Raw genomic sequence first — 15,391 nt, 5'->3', positions numbered from 1 at the left:
TTTGTTTTTGTTCCAATTTCATTTATTTGAAGGATTAATAAATACGATAGATTTGTACAAGTAGTTAGACCATATGCTTTCCGTTTCTAGTATTTTGTTTTGTTTTGATTTGATTTTATTACAGCTAGCTTTAGGTTAACATTTTAAAAGGACTAGCACGAAGGAGTAATCCTCTCTCAGCTCTGCATATAAATATTGCGTGTACATATGCATGTATGTACTGTGTGTGTGTGTATGGGCTTTTATATATGTATGTAGGTAGCGCATGCGAATACTTGGCTTGGAGTTAGCTAATTAGTTAAGGGCTTTTGGGATGAGAGAAAAGTGCTCTAATAAAAAATTACATTAATTATATAAACAATTAAATACATTATAAAAGTACAAACATTTTTTTTTCTTTTCTTTTTTCTTTTCTTACTGATTTTCTGTCAATTCTTTTGTTCCTCCATCTCCATCTCTGTCTGTTTTTCCTTCTCTTTCTGTTATGTGTGTGTCGTTCTCTCTGTCGTGTTCGGTTTCCTGTGTTGCCCGGTCCGGCTGGCTGCTGCACTGTCACGGCAGCAGCCACGCCTTACTCCAGGACCCTCCCGACCCTCCAGCAGGCCACAGATTAGATATACACCTTAAAGGCACTCCAACCGTGGAAGCATTTGGTAAAGCGTCGCGACTCCTTGTTCTTCATCGTGAGGAACAGTTTGCGCGGCCTCTCCGGCTGCTTGATCCGCATATGCTGTATGTACACCTGGGCCGATTTGTACGCCAGCTTCACCTCCACCTCGCTGCACCGCGGCCCCATCCACAGGAAGACATGCTCCCCATTGTCGAGTATCATGATATCGTCATCGGCCAGATCGTCCTGACAGAAATCGGCGCACTTCTCGGCCACCGTGTAGTAGCCGCGCTCGTTCGAGCACCGGAACAGCCGCGTGTAGTTCATGTACTCGGCATCCGTGTCGTAGGGCTTCCGGCCGCCGAGTGCCACCCAGAAGAAGTTCTCCGGCTCGTCGCCCTCATTGAGGATCTACGCGTGGAGCAAAGACTGAAGACTGAAACCGAGTGTTCTTTGGGGATCAGCAGTAGTTGGAGCACTTACCTGCAGGCTCACCCAAGGACTGTTGAACATCTGCTCGGCAATGTCCTGGACCAGCTTGGCCTCCTCGTTGCAGGCCTTGCTGCCCAGCCACACGTACACGATGCCCGACTGCGACTCGTCCTCCGTTTCAAATGGCACATGAAGTATGTAGCTGCAGGGAAGATGGAAGGGGAGGGCATATATGTATAAGAGACTGTGATCAGTGGTTGCTGATGGCTGAAATGGCCTACCAGAAAGCCGAGTTCAGATGCACTGCATCCGGATTGATTTGGATGAGGCGCGTGGTCAGAGCACCGCCATTCGAGCGCAGATGAAAGAACTCGACGGGCGCCTTGCCCTCGGCCGTTAGGGCTCTGTCCTTGCGCTTGCCCGTGTGGATGATGAACTTGCGCTTGAAGTGCGACATAAACTTGAGGTTCTCCTGCTGCTGGAAGATGCGCATCACCTCCAGCTCCTCGCCGAACATCGCCTTGAACTTCTTCTGCAGCGTGAAGGTGAACGTCAGCCAGCCCATGTTGCCGGCATTGCGTCCCTGCCAGAAGTACACCACACACTGGATCTCATCCTCCGGCTGCGACTGCAGATGCTGCTGGCTGGCTGGCTTTTGGCTGTCAACTGCTGTACCCGCACCCGCTGCCACTGTCGCTGGATCTGCATCATCTGGCGTTTCGGGCTCCTCGATGGGTATGCAGTAGCGACAGAGGAAGACATAGCACTCGCCCGTGTAGAAGTGTCCCAGCTCCTCCTCCGGCAGGCGGACAAACTTCTTGTTCTCGAGCACAAAGGCCTCCATCATCTCCAGATCGTAGTTCCACTCCTCCTCCAGCTGCTCGGCCTCGGCCAGCGGCATGGCCGATTGCCGTGGCATGAACAGGGCAGCCAGATCCGTGCGCGTCTCCTGCTGCCGGGCCCACTGCGTGAGATTGGCCCCCGTCTTGGCCACGGACTTGGCCGTGCGCGTAAAGTCCACGGCCATCACCTCATCCCAGCCGAGGAACTTGGTGCGGAAGATCTGCATCTCATTGCCCTCGGGTACGCGCATCACGAGGGCGCACTCCGGCCGGTCCATCATGTTGAAGAGCTCCCGACTGAGCTTGACGGCCGCCGCTCGGACCAGGCGCGTCGATTTCTTGCCAAACCACACAAACAGATCCGTGTAGCAGTCGAGGATGTAGACGTGCTTGCTGTTGAGGAGCGTGTGGCAGAGCTTCTGCTCCGGCAGCTCCACTTGCGGCAGCTCCAGGTAGCCCATGCCCAGCTGGACCTGGTAGAGGCGCGGCTGCACCGGCTGGTAGTCGTCCGGTACATGCTCCTGTGGCGGCTGGGCCGCCGCCTCCTCCGCTGTGACGTCCAGTCCCTGCCAGAACTCCGCTGTCTCCTCGCCCTGCCGCTCCACATTGATCTCGCACTTGTTCTTGCGCTCCGTCTTGTTGATCTTCTCGGCCATGAGGCGGGCCTTCGAGTTGAGCGTGTTCTTGGAGCGTGTGCCCAGCCAAATGTGAATGCGCGTGCCCAGATCCAGGACGAACGCGTGCCGGGGATCCAGCGAGGCCAGGCAGACGGCCACCGGCTCCAGATGCACAGTGGCCCCATACGCATGCACCAGATACAGCCTCGTGATGTGTATCATCTCCTCGATGTTGTAGAAACCGGTGGCCGTGCGCCCGCCCTCAATGTAGATGACCTCCGTCTCGAACAGGGCCAGAAACTCGTCCGATTCGTCGCCCTGCTCCTCCCGGATCGTCCGACAGCGCGCGCCCAGATAGTTTCGCAGATTGACAGCATGAATGGCCGCACAGGCACGCTTGTCCAGGGTGGCCTCGTTGCCGATCCAAAAGAATATCTCCCACGTGAGGTTACCCAGGTCGTCGAAGCGCGTCTTCAGCACAATGTAGCAGTCGCCCTCGTAGAACTTGCCGTGCACCACCTCCTCGATTTTGTTTGGCAGAAAGTTCTCGATCTCCCAGATGGTCAGGCCCGGCTGCTGGCCGTCCTCCTTTTCGAAGAACTTGGAGTAGTCCAGTGCGGGCTTCTCCAGCGACTCGTCCCACCGCTTGGGCTTCAGCGATTCGGGCTTGCCGCTGCCGTCCTCTGGCAGCATGCCTTCGGCCTCGTCCTTGTCCTTGGCAATGTCCTTCATGCCCTTGAGCACCTTGGCCGCATCCTGATCGCCGTCAGAGCGCGGCCCCCGTCGCAGGCGTATCTTTCGCGCCGTCGAGTCCTTGGGCGTGGCTGTGGCAGGCATCGACTGGGGTACAGCGGCTCCGGCCAACCGGAGCTGCGTCTGCAGGCTGAAATCGATGTTGTAGAACTCGAGGCTGGTGGCCTTGCTGGCCTCACTCGGCTTGGGGGGCATCACCAGGTCGGGATTGTTGCGCAGATCCAGCTGGTCGAGTCCCTCCAGCAGATGGATGGCATCCGGCAGTGTGATCAGGCGATTGCAGCTCAGATTCAGCTGCTTGAGGGCACCGCACCGGCACACGCCCTCGGGCACCATCTCCAGCAGATTGTTGGCCGCCGAGAAGACCTCCAGGGCGCCGAGCTTGCCAATGCCCGAGGGTATGCCCTCGAAATTCAGCTTGTTGTCGTTCACGAAAAGCCGCCGCAGCTTGGGCAGCTTGCAGAGGGCGGCGGGCAGGGCGGTTAGCTGATTGCGGCAGAGATTGAGCGACTCGAGGCGCTGCCAGGACTCCATGCTGGAGCTGAGCTCGTTGATCTCGTTGTCGCTGAGATTGAGCCGCACCAGGGTGGCCACATTGTAGACGCAGTCGGGCAGCTTGGGCAGCGCATTGTGCGACAGATCCAGCTCACAGAGATTGGCCAGGCTGTCCAGGCTGGTGGGGAAGTTGAGCAGCGTCCGCTGCGTGCCGCTCATCTTCAGCACCTCGAGGCTCTGCAGGGAGGGCAGCTGGCGCAGCTGGAACAGCTCCAGCGGATTGTGCGATAGGTCGAGCGTCTTCAGATTGGTCAGACGGCGCGTCTGGGGTGGCAAGGTCTCGAGGCGATTGTGCGACAGATCCAGGAAGAGCAGATCCGTCAGATGGATGAACAGCGGGGTGGGTATGCACTCGATATGATTGTGGCTCAGGTTGAGCACAATCAAATTCTTGGCTCTGTCGAGGCCGTCGGGCACCTCCTTTAGCTTGTTGTGCGACAGATCCAGCGTGGTCAGCTCCTCCAGGTGGAACAGCTCCGGCGGTATGCCGCTGTTCTTCAGCTGATTGTGCCGCAGATCCAGCGAGCGCAGGCATGTCAGCTCCGTCAGCTCCCCGAAGATCTTCTCCAGCTGATTGTGATTGAGCGATAGATGCTCCAGCTTCTGCAGCTGCCCCAGCTCCTCGGGCACCTCCTGCAGCTGTGTGTGGTCCAGAGTGAGCCATTGCACCCGCGACATTTGCCGCATGGAGCTCGGGAATGTTTGCTAAAATCAAATGAGAACATCCCAATCAATAGTCAATCAATCAGTATCAATCATCAATACAGCAGCTGCACTCCACAGCTGCTGGGATGACAAATTCCCCTCGCCTTCCGTCATAGATGGATTTTCTTTCTTTTTTTTGTGACCTGTTTTTGGCAAGACACAAAAAACGCACACAGCAGGCATAGGCATAGGCAGGAAGAGGGGCGGCGGGGGCAGAGAGAGAGAGCGAGATGGAGAGAGAGAGTGGGCGAGGGAGAGAGGGGTATAATACTCACACTGAAATCATTTTTGGTAAAGTCAACGCCGCGTACAAACGGTAGGACACTCATTTTGATAAAATCCACATAAAATTGATTTAAAAAACGACTACTCCGGGCGACGGCGGCGGACGACGACACGACAAGCTGGCCTGGGCCCCTGTTCTTGTTATTCTCGGTGGAAATAGTTCCACCGAGAGAATGTGTGATGATGTGATTGCGGTGATATTCCTAGATTTTTATATTCGGCTCGGGACTACTAGCTAGCTAGCACCCTCAGCACTGATCATATAATTTTATCCGATAGATTAATCAATTTTCTACAAGATTTACTAATTTTAAGTACTCATTTTCATTTGATTATTTAATAATAAGGTTTTATTAAAAAATGACATCAAACATCCAATAGGCAGTGGCCTGGTCACCAGTAAGACCGCGGATTTATTGATAAAATATACCCCACCTGACCCTCAGAAATATACCGAAATATAGCTTCTCATTTTCAAAATATACCGTAAATATACCTAGGAAAAAACGAGCTTAGCCCACTTAGCCCCCCTCTATTTAAACAGGTGAACACCATGAGTTAGACCGCGGAAAATGATACTGTTTGTAAATGTTCCTTGTAGCTCCATATCGTCTTTACTCGCAAAACGAAAATGGCCACGATATCTTTCACCATTTCATCATTTTAGTATGTGTATTTAAATACCCACAATGGGTCAACAATGGGTTAATTGAATTATGAACGCCAATCACGTTAACCAACACTGTGGTTATTCAACAGAATACGACAATATACAGAAATTCGAAAATGCCAGGGCTGGCAAACCAATCCGTTAGTCCATTTAACTGCAAAATATGAATTTAAAATGTACGGCAACAAGCAAAGTCAATGACAAACACTCAAATTTGAACAACATTATTAGAGATTTAAAGTATTCATAATAAACTGGAGATCAGAATCCGCCCGGCGGCTTTAAAGCACGAATACCAACTGCAGCAGCCCTGGCCAATACTGCGGGGAGGGTGGAAACTTGCGCACGCACAGCAATGAGAGCTTCACCTGTTTTGGGTGTCGAGTCGGAAGAGTCGGGTCGTGAGTCGAGTCTCCTGTTTTTATCCTGTAAAATAGCGAACGTGCCTCTACGGCACATCAACATCGTATGCATAATCTAGAGGGTGTGACCGACCAAATTGAACGACACAAAATTTTCATACTTTGCCCAGTCTTCGGAATGTGAAGGTCCTGCTCGTGTTTCCTTTCATAAAACTCAACCGAAAAACAACACAAAAAAGAGCCACAAAAACCATTTTAGTTAAACAATAAGACAAATCTTTCGCGGTTAACAATATAGAAATGTCAAGGCCAAGGGTTTATCGCTTAAAAGTGAAATAAAAAGTAATAATCATTTCGAATCAGCGGGTTGCGGTGTTCTCGACTCGTCGGTACTCTCGGGCTTGATAAGCCCCCGGAGAACTGTATGGAAATATGGGGGAATATGAAGCTTTGTTTGTTGTGAAAAATTGTGTACCCATTTGGGTGGTCCCTGCCAATAACTTTGAGTTTTTTTTGCCTGGTTAATCAGTGGAATCATTGTTGAGTTTAAAAATGTCATTAAAAAACTTAAGGCTCAATAAGGTGGAACTATAATTTATGCCATTACTGTTCTGTTTTTGAAGTGAATTTGAACACACATCAATTGTGTGTGCTGCAGTACGAGGGCGGGTGAATGTGTGCGTAAGTGTCGCCTGTGTGTTTTTGTGCGTGATGTTGTTGCTGTTACTATTGCAACTACATATGCATGTACATATGTATGCACGTTGTTGCATTGCATTTGTTGTAATAGCCATGGAAACCCCTAAGAGTAAACTACATAAATGTTGCATTTCGTGGCGATGCAGCAGTCAGTGAGAGAGGAGGAGCAAAGGATGAGGGAGAAGTGGGCGCAGCAATTACGAGTGCGTGGCTGGTGTGTTCGTTCGGCATGGCACGAAACGAGACGACTTGCCAAAGGAGGAATAAGGAAGCAGAGCGAAATTTTAATCAATAGATATATAAACTCACACACATGCACCCATATACTCACGAAGTCGCACACAGGGTGAGAAAGAGCGAACTCAGAGAGCGAATAGGACAAACAAAGGCAACAATAATGGGAGCAGCAACAACAACAGTTATACTTTTAAAACAGCAAGGAAAGAGTGCGCGCATAGGGAGCAAAGGGACAGAGAGAGAGAGAGAGAGAGAGAGCTGCCAGGACAAGAGAGAGCGAGCACTCCTGTTACCGTTACTGTTGTTCTTGTTGCTGGCGCTCGCAGTAGATTCAGGATGAAGAATGGGTTGGGGGATGGCTGCTGCGACAGGCTGCCAGGAAGAGGAAGACAAGTGAACAAAATTGCTATTGCGCTGCCCAGGCCGCAGCAGCATCAATAAGAAGGAAGGAATAAAGGCGGAGACGCCAACCAAAAGTTTTTTACTGTGTGCAAAATAAAAGTATAAAGCGCGGTAAAGCAAGTATGCAACACGCAACAAAATAATGTTTAATTAAAGTGCATCAAAAGAGGGCGTACAAGAGGAAACGGCAACGGCAACCTACTTATTGAGCAATTAAGGCCATGCCCACACATGAGCATGCGTACGCCCACACATACTGTATGTGAGCATGTGTGTGTGTATGCAGGAACCGTTTGGTTCATTGAGGTGCCCGCTGAAATGAGCGTGTGTGGAAGGGAGATAGAGAGAGAGACAGAGAAAAGTGTAAATTTGTAGATCGGTAAATGCCCAAGTTCTATTTATTAAAGGTGAGGCATTACCAGAAAACGGATACATATGTGCATATGTATATAGTTGCAAAAAGTAATAAATAAAACCCTGGATAGTGTGTCAAATGATGTTCTTAAATGTTGCAAGATTTACGGTAAAACAAACGGAAGCAGCTGGACTTGCCCCTCTCAACGTTTTTCCCCTATATGTATATTTTGTTGTTGCATATTAAATCTCCTCGTACTTACACACATTTTCAAACGTTCTGCTTTGCTCTACTCCCTATTATCCCACCCGACACACGCAGTGCACAACAATTTGGATTTGGTGTCAAGAGGTTAGGAAACGCCGCAGCCCCGTGAGCACGTAGAGCGTGTCAGAAGTGACGTCCAAACCCACCAACAACAAAAGGAAGGGGAGGGGAAAAGCAGACACAAGAGGGAGGACACACACTCATCCCACACACACACACACACACACCCACACCCACATCCACACACGCTCAAGAGGAGAGAGAAATCAAAGGAGTGCGAGAGCAAAACCGTTATAGGGGCTGCCCAAGAGTAGAGCGAGAAGAGTCGTGCAGGATGGGCGACTATCACGAGTTTACGGATCAATACAAGGTCCCGGTGATAGCCAAACTGCTTCATGCCCTGCCCCACTACAACATCACATTCCACAAGATCAACAGCACGTTCCGGCCCAACGATGAGATCTACCTAGAGGTGAGCAAAGCGAGAATCCAATGGGTGTCCAGCAATTCCAATTGTTTTCGATTCCGATTCGAATGAAAATTAATACAAATTCCTTGGTTTCATTTGCACAGAGTCTGGGAATCTTGGGATCGGTGCCAGCGGCGCTGCTCATCGTCTCGCTGCTGGGACTGCTCTTCTATCTGATGACCAGATGCTGCGACCGGAAACCCCGCCCGGCCCACTCGATAACCAGCCTGAAGGTGGCCCTCTCGATTGTGACTGTGATGTGCTGTGCCGCCATCGGCCTGGGACTGTACGGCAACGATGATCTGCACAATGGATTGCTCGAGGTGCTGACCGCCGGACGGAAGGTGGACAATCTGGTGACGACCATCAGGAATCAGACGCACATACTGGAGAACACGCTGACGAATCGCATCAGGCCGCAGCTGGTGGAGCTGGCGGATATCTTCGATCAACCGGTGTCCAATCAGACGGCCCTATCCAAGCTTTTTGTTTCGTTGAACATTGTCCAGGGCAATGTGACCCTGGCCACGAATGCAGCCAGCGATATACGACGACCCCTCATGGGCATCTCCATGACGCACTTTCTGACAGTAAGTCCTGACAGTCCTTTGACCTTTCCCTATGTAAAACTCTCCTCTATTTCTTGCCCCGCTTTCCATCGCTTTTGCCTCTTTGCAGCGCGGCGACCAATGGGAATTAATACGCTGGCCGGGCACAGTGGCCACCCTAGCACTGCTCCTTGTCCTCTGTGCTGTACTGCTGGTGGGCGTGGCCAGGCATTCCCGCTGCGCTCTGATACTGTTTAGCGTTTGCGGCCTGCTGGCCGTGACTGGCTCCTGGCTGATGTCCGGCCTTTATCTCTCCTCCTCGGTGGCTGTGGGCGATCTGTGCATAAGCCCAGCGGATTTCCTCGTATCCACGGCCCCCCGGGACCTGCCCACGAACGTCCTGCTGCACTACACCCAATGCGAGCCGGGGCACACGAATCCGTTCACCCAGCGGCTGAGAGAGTCGCAGAACTCGCTGAACAATGCCCGCAGTGCCATGGCCACCGTAATGAAGATCTCCCTGGTGCTGTTCAAGTCATCCGGCTTGCAGCCAAAGCTGGGAGCGGTGAATGCAGATCTGAATAGCAGCGAACGGCTTCTCACTCAGCTGACGGCTCTGGTCGACTGCAAGGCGGTGCATCATAACTTTTTGGCAGCCGCCCGGGGACTCTGCGAGGGAGGATTGCTGGGGCTGGTGCTGATGCTGATCGCCAGCTTCATTGCGGCCATATTACTGACGATTATGGTGTGGGTGGACTCGCACACGTGGATCTACATACGCAAGCGGAACGACTATGCCCAGGTGGATGAGCCGTCATATATATCGCATCCGGCACCACAGAACCATCAGCAGATGATGAACGCTGCCCGGACACTGCCGCGCAATCATAATGGGTATGTTTTGGCCGATGCACCGGGGTGATCCACCCGTTGGTTGATCCGCCCCCACTCGTGTCCTGCCGTAGCTTGAACCCACCCGTTTCCCGCCTCCATTCTCTCTTCTCTCTCTCTCTCCCTCTCTCTGTCTCTCTCTCTCTCTCTCTCTCCTTCGATCTCTGTGCATCCGGTGTCGTTGCAGGCACTTCAGCCCACCGGTTATCAGCGGCTCGCACACACTGCAGCATCCCAGCAAACGGCAGCAGCACGAGATGATGGCCCACGCACACATCCAGCAGAATATGCGGGCCATGGGTACCCACACGCTGGGACGGCTTCCGTCGCACAATCACAGCCCCACGCACATGACTGGTAAGTGGCACCCACGCGCAATCAGCGTGGCATCAGCGCCCCCATACACACTTGACACAAACCAACGTCACACCCACACCCACAAACCATGTGTCTCTCTCTCTCTCTCTCTCTCTCTCTCTCTCTCTATCTATCTATCTATCTTGTTTTATATGGATCTTTATATTGATCTGACGGGAGCCTCAATGGGGTTCGGAAATCGAATTGAGCTTTGGATTTTGGCTATAAGCCTATTATTGCTTACGCGAGTATTTAGCGACTTGTCCTAGACTAGGGGAACGTTTTTTTCCGATATTCGAATCCCAGTACCTTAGCTTAGAATATCGTTTTACCATTTCATTATCATGCCCAAGCAACTTATACGGTTTTTTCTATCTTGGGACAGAATTTTAGTCCTAGACTGAGCATTTTTTTGTTAGATTCTGCGCACCGAGTCAGCTGCCCAGGGCATTGTGGGGGCCGTAGTCAGAAACCAAGTCTAAGTGAAGAGTAAACTGAAGGCCCAGGTACGAAAATTTGGTGCCTCATGCCACATCTGGGTAATGGTCTAACGCAGAAAAATGTGCAGATTTATAGATAGATACTATATAGATAGTAAATGAATACCTGTAGGATATGTAGATGATATGAAATCGTAGATCCCATAGCTGGAATCAGTAGCAGAGCCGATGAATATGGCGATGAGATTTTTCTCGGATGCAAGGCGTGCCTCTATATCTATGGCTCAATTCGTTCTCATCGTTTCTTTGTATGATCTTTCATTACATGCAATGCCCGCGCCCATCTGTCGTTCATCGTTGCATTGATTCGTCGTTCTCCTCATCCTGCATCCTGCATCCGCATCCACATCCACATCCGTATCCTCCATCCGCCTTGCTAATTGAAATGTGTGTTGTGTGTGACTTTTTGTAGGTCCCAATAATGGTAAATATGCAACCCTAAGCAAACAATGCAAAACTTTGGAAGCCAATGACTTTTACTGAAAACCGTCGCCACCCCCCGCAGCAGCAGCAGCCGCAGCCGCTTCCGCACTCGCCGCCAATATGCCGCCCACGACACAGGCCCAGGTCCAGGCTGCACAGGCGCATGCCCAGCAGCAGGCCCAGCAACAGCACCAGCAGCAGCAGCAGGCCCAGCAACAGCAGCAACAAATGGGAGGACCCCAGCCCATTTACTGCCATCATCCACACCAGCACCCACACCCGCATCCGCACCAGCATCAGCATCCGCACTCGCATTCGGCTGCCGCCGTGGCCGCCGCTGTCCAGCATCAGCACGCCATTTACCACCAGCAGCAGGCCCAAGCACAGGCCCAGCAATATGGCACCTATACGACGGCGGCAGCGGCGGCGGCTGCGGCCCATCATGCCCCGCATCACCTGCCGCCGGGTCAGAGCCAGATATATCAGCAGATTCCCGCCCATCTGGCCCCACAGCTGGCTGCCAATGGGAATCCGCATTCGATCTATCAGCCGCTGGTGGCCGTCAGCCAGGGTTCCATTTATGTTTCGAATCTGGCCACGATGCGTCGGCAGAATAGCCAGGCTGGACCACAGATACCGGCCCATCATCATCCGGGGGCAGTGCCGCCACCCAATCCCCACCAGCAGCAGCAGCATGCCCAGCCCCCGCCGCCGTCACAGCAGCAGCAGCAGCTGCACCAGCTCAAGTCGCCACAGCAGCACCAGCCACATCCCCAGCAGCAGCATCAGCAGCAGCATCCCCAGCATCCACAGCATCAGCAGCATCAGCAGCAGCAGCATCAGCAGCATCAGCAGCCCGAGTCGGATGTGGTACCCATTAACACTGCAATAGACACGGCCATCTACGATCGGGATAAGCAGATCTACAAGTGCTCGACCCTGCGGCAGGGCGGCAAGTTCGATCCCAAGTACAAGCCCTCGATACTGAATTGTCCCTTGCCGGAGATACCCAAAGATGCGGAGCAGCCCAAGGTGGAGTCCATCTACCAGCAGAAGCAGCAGGCGCATCATCAGAACTATTCCAAGTAGGTATCTCGCTTGCAATCTGTACTCTAACGCCCAACTATCCTTTGAATCCTCCCGGTCGCCTCATCCTCCCAGAACCCTGCAGCGACCGCCGATGAAGCTGCCGCCGCAGATGAAAGCCATTCCACCGCCCCGCATTGGCACGCCCACATCGCCACCACCGCCCTCCGCACAGCCCACACAACTGCTGAGCGAGAGCGGAGGAGCTGCCGTTGTGGGTCTCCAAAACGGTGGCCCCAACAACAACAACAGTGAGGACACATCGCTGCCACCGCCGCCGCTTGAGGCTCAGACGGCACACCATGTGGAGGCGGCTCCACCCAAGGCCCGGATGGGACAGGCGGCCAATGGAAAGGCGGGCAACGGTCTAGCCCTGCACAATGGCGGAGGAAGCGTGAGCACAGCGGCTGGAGTGGGCACCACAGTGGATGATGATGATGATCTGCCGCCACCGCCGCCAGCGATAACCGACGAGAGCAACTATGCGGTGACCGAGCTGTAAGCGGTACAAAGGAATGGGCTGGGCTGGGCTGAGCTGGGGAATGGCAGTGGCATAGGCTAGCGTCATGGGTTTTGGCGTCTTCCAGCGGACATTACTTCTAGACTTTTTTGTATTATAGACAGACACATGACGCGAGGAAAAGGATGGATTATAAGAGGATAGGAGAAAAGGTGTGGTGGGGTGGGGTGGGGCTGATGGAGCGGCGACTGTTCCTGTTTCTTGATTTGTTGCATTTACCGTATCGTAATCGTATCCTAAAACCGGAATCCTTTTTTGTGCATCCTATGCAACTGCAAGCTATTACGAATGGTGTAGCCTACAATTGGACTTTTGTATATACTATACACTAGAGGTATACATATGTATATCTACATCTACATAGGATATATATATAATATACACAAACTATAAACAACGCACACAGACAGACAGACCGAAAACAAACTCGTGCATATTTAGATATTTGACTTATATACTATACTATATACTATACTATATACATAAGAACATATATGTAACATATATCAATACGATCTATGAATTCATATGTCTATAAAGACACGGTTATTCCTTTTTGATAATAGCATATTTTTACCAATCGCTACAAAAGACACACATTTTTTAAAATTGTTAAATAACAATTTTTAAAATCAACTTATTTAAAAGCCAAGAGACAGACAGCAATTATGGGGACAAGAATAAATATTGTAATATACAACATTAATCTATACATACACAAAAGAGGAAAGAAGAAACAAACTAACAAAAAAAAAATTAATTCGGATCGGATCGTAGCTTATAAGTTCTAGGAATCGAAATGTAGTTGAAAGTTAGCAAAACATTTTTTTATGTACTTATGGCACTTGTCGAGAGTTAATTTGGATCTAGGAACAACATCTAGGAACAGAATCTGAATCTGTGTGTGTGTGTGTGTAGAAGATGTAGGGGCAAATCCTTCGATATTCCTATATTTCCTTAAAGGATAGCATATTCCTTAAATCTGTTGATATTTTTAATATTTAATTAATCAATTAATCATTCAACAAATACTATACTCTGTACCAGAGACCTGAATGAACGATCCGCTTTATTCGGTCAGTTAGAATCTCCGTCGCAGCTTTCTCATTTAGAACAGATTTTTAATGCGTGGGATCCGAAAATTTCGGTTATTTATCTCGCTCACTCTCCATTTGATTTGCTAGTAGAGCGAAGGAGATTCGGGGTGATTCGAATCTGACTGAGGAAGGGATTCGTAATGATCGGAAGCATTAAAGAGGCATGAGTATAGCTGTGAATACTGTGGATTTATGCAGGGATCTACTCTGTACTTTGCAAGTTAAATGGATCGATTTCCACATGGATACATACATTGGCTTCCTTAATAGAATTTTGCACTTAAACTGATTCACTGAACTATTTTATAGTGAGTGATGTGTGATATTGTTACCTCTAGTCATTCCAACATTGGTATACCCCTTGGAAACTCTCTTAACATGACCTAAGTCTTCAAATAGTCAATAGCTAAAGCCAATTTTAATTTATTTTGAATGATTTGTTGATCAATTGTTCAATTAATTGTTGATTATTTTCAGGAACCACTACTACTGATATGATATTCCTTGCCCCTACATCTCCACTAAGTATTCAGTTTTAATGACCGGTGTTGGTGGTAGGTAGTGCTCGACTCTGTCCTGTGTCTGGGTTGTGCGTCAGGTGATCCAACGACTGTGGATCGCCTGAGACTGGCTGGGGGTTGAATCGATTTAGGAACTGACAGACGAACGGAACAAGTGGGGCATCGTTTCGATTTGACCCCTGCGATTTTATTGTGTATCTAACCTAAGCTTAACATGGAATGCATTTATTATACATAAACTAGCACATATGAATATACACCTATACAACACACACAAACACACAGAGAAACACGAAAAACAATGAAATAAATATATACATAAAAGTATAGATATGTATATGTACATGGAATATATAGTAGTACATGGAACTGTACATTTAGTAGCTAAACGAAAGGCAAGAAGGAGAATGAACCCATGCAAATAAAAATATTAAGTATGAGTATAGCATAAAAAAAAAACAAAACAATCGATAACCAGATAGAAACGAGATTTAGATTCTTGACCCTTGTGTCATTGGAACCGAAACCGAATAGCAATATATGTATGAACTAACAGAACAACAGAAAGTACTGCCTTCCCAACAACTCCAACAACCCCCGAACAACAACCAAACTGCAAAGTTAAATAGATATACATATACATACATATATATATGATATATATTAAATATAGTTAGTTATATACACACACACACACTCATATATGCCTATCAACTATGAGCAACAGCAAACCAGCAATGAATAATCGATCGAGTTGTGGGGGGATGGAGTTCCTTCTAGAGGAATTCCCCGAGTCAGAGTAGAGACCAGACCAGAGGCCAACGAAGCGTCAACCGAGGCCAATCAACTAAGGCAAACCCGAACACTGCCCGAAACACACAGCGAAAGTTCTCAACATTTACAGATACATATATTGAATAGCTATATAGGTACATACTTATATATATTCATATAAACAAACCTTAACTGAACATATTATATACACTACATCACATTGAGATGATCAATTGTAAAAAAAATATTATCGATGGAGTTGTACTCAAGACGAAATTTAACCAATAATCTTAATTCAAAAAAAAAAAAAAAAAAAAGAATCAACACACTGGAAAAAAAGGAACGTTTTTAAAAGTAAATATGTATAGATCGTGTAAAGACAAACTAATCAAGTTTTTTTATTCGCTTATTATA

General features: G+C 49.3%; 2 protein-coding genes across 6 annotated transcripts; one reads left to right on the top strand and one right to left on the bottom strand.

Moving 5' to 3' along the window:
- LOC111081231 (protein flightless-1) lies at nucleotides 1-5,182 on the bottom strand. The gene is made up of 4 exons (XM_022377240.2): nucleotides 4,790-5,182; nucleotides 1,324-4,514; nucleotides 1,094-1,244; nucleotides 1-1,021 (listed from the first exon to the last, which is right to left on the bottom strand). Exons 1-4 carry the CDS (start codon nucleotides 4,841-4,843, stop codon nucleotides 611-613), a joined length of 3,807 nt encoding a protein of 1,268 aa, XP_022232932.2. The 5' UTR covers nucleotides 4,844-5,182; the 3' UTR covers nucleotides 1-610.
- Nucleotides 5,183-5,740: 558 nt separating this feature from the next.
- LOC111081750 (protein tweety) lies at nucleotides 5,741-15,391 on the top strand. 5 transcript variants are annotated; one of them, XM_022377912.2, is made up of 8 exons: nucleotides 5,741-5,870; nucleotides 7,846-8,263; nucleotides 8,365-8,850; nucleotides 8,939-9,702; nucleotides 9,887-10,056; nucleotides 10,969-10,980; nucleotides 11,062-12,064; nucleotides 12,141-15,391. In XM_022377912.2, exons 2-8 carry the CDS (start codon nucleotides 8,126-8,128, stop codon nucleotides 12,565-12,567), a joined length of 3,000 nt encoding a protein of 999 aa, XP_022233604.2. In that variant the 5' UTR covers nucleotides 5,741-5,870; nucleotides 7,846-8,125; the 3' UTR covers nucleotides 12,568-15,391. The 5 variants fall into 5 exon arrangements, with proteins under 5 accessions (XP_022233604.2, XP_022233582.2, XP_022233591.2 ...); XM_022377890.2 differs by having other exon boundaries at nucleotides 5,741-6,017; XM_022377899.2 differs by having other exon boundaries at nucleotides 5,741-6,173.

The sequence above is a fragment of the Drosophila obscura genome, unplaced genomic scaffold, assembly GCF_018151105.1.
Source record: "Drosophila obscura isolate BZ-5 IFL unplaced genomic scaffold, ASM1815110v1 contig_73, whole genome shotgun sequence".
Lineage (NCBI taxonomy): Eukaryota > Metazoa > Arthropoda > Insecta > Diptera > Drosophilidae > Drosophila > Drosophila obscura.
Note: the sequence above shows the minus strand (reverse complement) of the source record. Positions and strands in the feature narration are given on the sequence as shown.

What these genes read in the sequence shown, in the direction of transcription:
- LOC111081231 (XM_022377240.2), bottom strand. Translation starts at nt 4,843, where the DNA reads ATGAGTGTCCTACCGTTTGTACGCGGCGTTGACTTTACCAAAAATGAT. An exon ending in TTACCAAAAATGATTTCAGT is followed by an intron (nt 4,515 to 4,789) that starts GTGAGTATTATA and finishes ATTTGATTTTAG; the next exon opens with CAAACATTCCCGAGCTCCAT. An exon ending in GTCCTTGGGTGAGCCTGCAG is followed by an intron (nt 1,022 to 1,093) that starts GTAAGTGCTCCA and finishes CTCCACGCGTAG; the next exon opens with ATCCTCAATGAGGGCGACGA.
- LOC111081750 (XM_022377912.2), top strand. Translation starts at nt 8,126, where the DNA reads ATGGGCGACTATCACGAGTTTACGGATCAATACAAGGTCCCGGTGATA. An exon ending in ACGATGAGATCTACCTAGAG is followed by an intron (nt 8,264 to 8,364) that starts GTGAGCAAAGCG and finishes TCATTTGCACAG; the next exon opens with AGTCTGGGAATCTTGGGATC. An exon ending in CCATGACGCACTTTCTGACA is followed by an intron (nt 8,851 to 8,938) that starts GTAAGTCCTGAC and finishes GCCTCTTTGCAG; the next exon opens with CGCGGCGACCAATGGGAATT.